Here is a 2,520-nt window from a genome sequence, read left to right on the forward strand (position 1 = left end):
GCATGCATTTGGCCAAATTTCCCCTTCTTCCCTTTTCTTTCACCTGCCAGGCTTGGGCGGCATGTTGAGGTAGCTTGAGAGGCGCGGCGGAGCGCCGGGCTGAGTGGCGTAGAAGGTGGCTCGAGCGACACAGTTGTGCTCGAGCGAAGCAACTGAGCTCAAGCTCGAGTTGGGCACCATGACGAGGTAGGTCGAGACCGGGTTGTGCGCCGGGTTGACGCGGGGTAAGAGACGGAGCAAGACCATCTGACATACTGCCCCCTGACATGTGGGACCGGGTCCAACATGCCAGTGTGCCAACGGCATGTCAGGCGAGCCGCGTCCGTAAGTGACATGACGGAGGTGCATGCGCGGCGACAAGACGAAGTGGGTGGGCCTGCCCGGCAATGGGTAAATGGGGAGCCTGAGTGTCATGGTTGTGGCGATGGCCTAGTAGTCGCGAGAGGCGGGAAAGGGGATTGGGGTGTTATTTGGGAGAGAAAAAGTTCGTATATTTTATCCAACTTCTTTATGGTATTTTTATTTTTATATATCCAACCTTTCTATTATTAGATAATTTATTTGAAAAGAGGAGCGGGTACAGATGCTCACTAGAAGAAAATGTCGCGAATAAACATGCCAGATTATTTTATTTCGGTCACACATAAGACGCGCCACCAGCTAGCTGCACGCCGTCGGTCCTAGCTAATCAAGCGACGCGGCGGCAGAGCGTGATGCCATCGGCGATAGGGAGCTGCACGGGCTCGACGCGGGTGTCGGCGGCGATCATGGCGTTGAACCCCCTGAAGGAGTCCCGTTTCTTGCGGTCCTCCTCCGTAAGCGGCGTGTCGTCGGGCATGGCGACGGTGCCGCCCCAGAGCGTGTTGTCGTAGGCGAGCACGCCGCCGACGCGCACCAGCCGCAGCAGCTGCTCGTGGTAGTTGCCGTAGTTGTACTTGTCGGCGTCCACGAAGGCGAAGTCGAAGCTCCCCGCTTCCTCGTCGGCGATGAGCTTGTCGAGGATGGGGCCGGCGGGGCCCTCGCGGAAGTCGACCTTGTGCGCGACGCCGGCCTTCTTGATGACCGGGAGGCCGAGGTCGAAGTACTCCCTGCTGACGTCGATGGCGACGATCCTGCCGTCGTCCGGGATGGCGAGCGCGGTGGCGAGGACGGAGCAGCCGGTGTAGACCCCCACCTCGATGGTCCTCTTGGCGCCCATCACCTTGAGCAGCAGCGACAGCAGCAGCCCCTCATCCGGCGGCGACGACATGAACCCGCTACAGCCAGAACAAATAAACATCCCCACTAACTCATCTGCAATTCTTCTAGAATACACACACCATGATCTGCAATCCTCGAGGGACAGGAGAAGGGAGCGGAATTGCGTACGTACAAGACGTGCTCGCTGGTGATTTGCCGGAGGTCGCGCATGAACTCGTTCTCCCGCGGGTACACCATCGTCTTCAGCATGTACTGCAGAATCAGAAACACCACACGCTCGGTCAGCAGATAAAATTCAGGGACGGGCGTGGAAAGGCACAGGGAGAGACGGCTCGCGTACGTCGTAGAGGTCGTCGCTCTTGAGGAGGGTCTTGGTGGTCTCGCTGCTGTGGACGTCCCTGACCTCGCCGGCGCTCCCGTTGGAAGCCATGTCTACGAACGAGCGAAATGCGCGCGCGCACACACACGCACCGACTAAAAAAAGAAGAGGAGTAAAGCCGGAGATGCTGCGGCGCTGCCGAGCACGGCCATTATTTATGCTTGGGTGACGACCGGGGTCAGTGAGCCGTGACGGTGCCGGGTGCGGGGCAGCTGGGGGGTGACGCAGAGAATGTGGGTCGGTTAGCAACGCGACGCGATGCAGTGGCGTCATCGACTCGCTACGCAACCAACGCCAGCCGTGCTGGTGCTCCGTGCCAAGCGTGTGTGTGTGTGCGCGCGGACAATTGCATTGCTGTTATCCTTATCCAGGTGGGCGCTTTTTGTTTTACTTGGGCCTGCAAACTGATGGATTGTCGCCTATCGGCGGCGATGGGCCGCGTGTGATCTATAGCCTCGCCCACATGGCCGGGCTCCCTTTCTGGTGTTTGCTGTGGCTTGCTTGAGGTGGCAACTGCGGGAGGTGCCCTGATAATGGAGTTCGGACGCACACAAAAACAGAAGATATCTTCAAGATGACTGTTGCTTGCTTGACAGGCTAACTTCGGGCTAGGAGGTGGTTTACCAAAAGTGCCTGCCCGCATGTGTGGGGAGATCAAAATTTCAATTGGGCGCAACAACATTTTGCGGCTCAATGAAGCGCATTCCCTTTCTAGGCAAGGTTCGGTGGCAATTGCTAGAAGCTGAAGGTTGCTGAGTAAATAATAGTGTAAAACTAGCAGCTGACTTAGACCTTTGGTCACACCGTCTTATTGAAACGGGTGACAAAGAGGACGTCTTCTTGTGACGTTCCTACCTCTCTGCCCATTGCACCGTACCTCTGTAATTTTGTAACTACTACTTCTGTAGCCGTTTGAGCAATATATTCAGCTGGGGGAACTC

General features: G+C 57.0%; 1 protein-coding gene across 1 annotated transcript; it reads right to left on the reverse strand.

The window, feature by feature from the left end:
* Window positions 1–601: 601 nt before the first annotated feature.
* Window positions 602–1,719, reverse strand: LOC119330572 (tricin synthase 2-like). Its single transcript, XM_037603684.1, has 3 exons — window positions 1,541–1,719; window positions 1,373–1,452; window positions 602–1,256 (listed from the first exon to the last, which is right to left on the reverse strand). The coding sequence occupies exons 1-3, from the start codon at window positions 1,628–1,630 to the stop codon at window positions 689–691; spliced, it is 738 nt and encodes a 245-aa protein (XP_037459581.1). The 5' UTR covers window positions 1,631–1,719; the 3' UTR covers window positions 602–688.
* Between the last annotated feature and the right edge of the window lie 801 nt (window positions 1,720–2,520).

Source organism: Triticum dicoccoides, chromosome 7A (assembly GCF_002162155.2).
Source record: "Triticum dicoccoides isolate Atlit2015 ecotype Zavitan chromosome 7A, WEW_v2.0, whole genome shotgun sequence".
NCBI classification, from domain to species: domain Eukaryota; kingdom Viridiplantae; phylum Streptophyta; class Magnoliopsida; order Poales; family Poaceae; genus Triticum; species Triticum dicoccoides.

What these genes read in the sequence shown, in the direction of transcription:
- LOC119330572 (XM_037603684.1), bottom strand. Translation starts at nt 1,630, where the DNA reads ATGGCTTCCAACGGGAGCGCCGGCGAGGTCAGGGACGTCCACAGCAGC. An exon ending in AGAGCGACGACCTCTACGAC is followed by an intron (nt 1,453 to 1,540) that starts GTACGCGAGCCG and finishes CTGATTCTGCAG; the next exon opens with TACATGCTGAAGACGATGGT. An exon ending in ATCACCAGCGAGCACGTCTT is followed by an intron (nt 1,257 to 1,372) that starts GTACGTACGCAA and finishes TTCTGGCTGTAG; the next exon opens with CGGGTTCATGTCGTCGCCGC.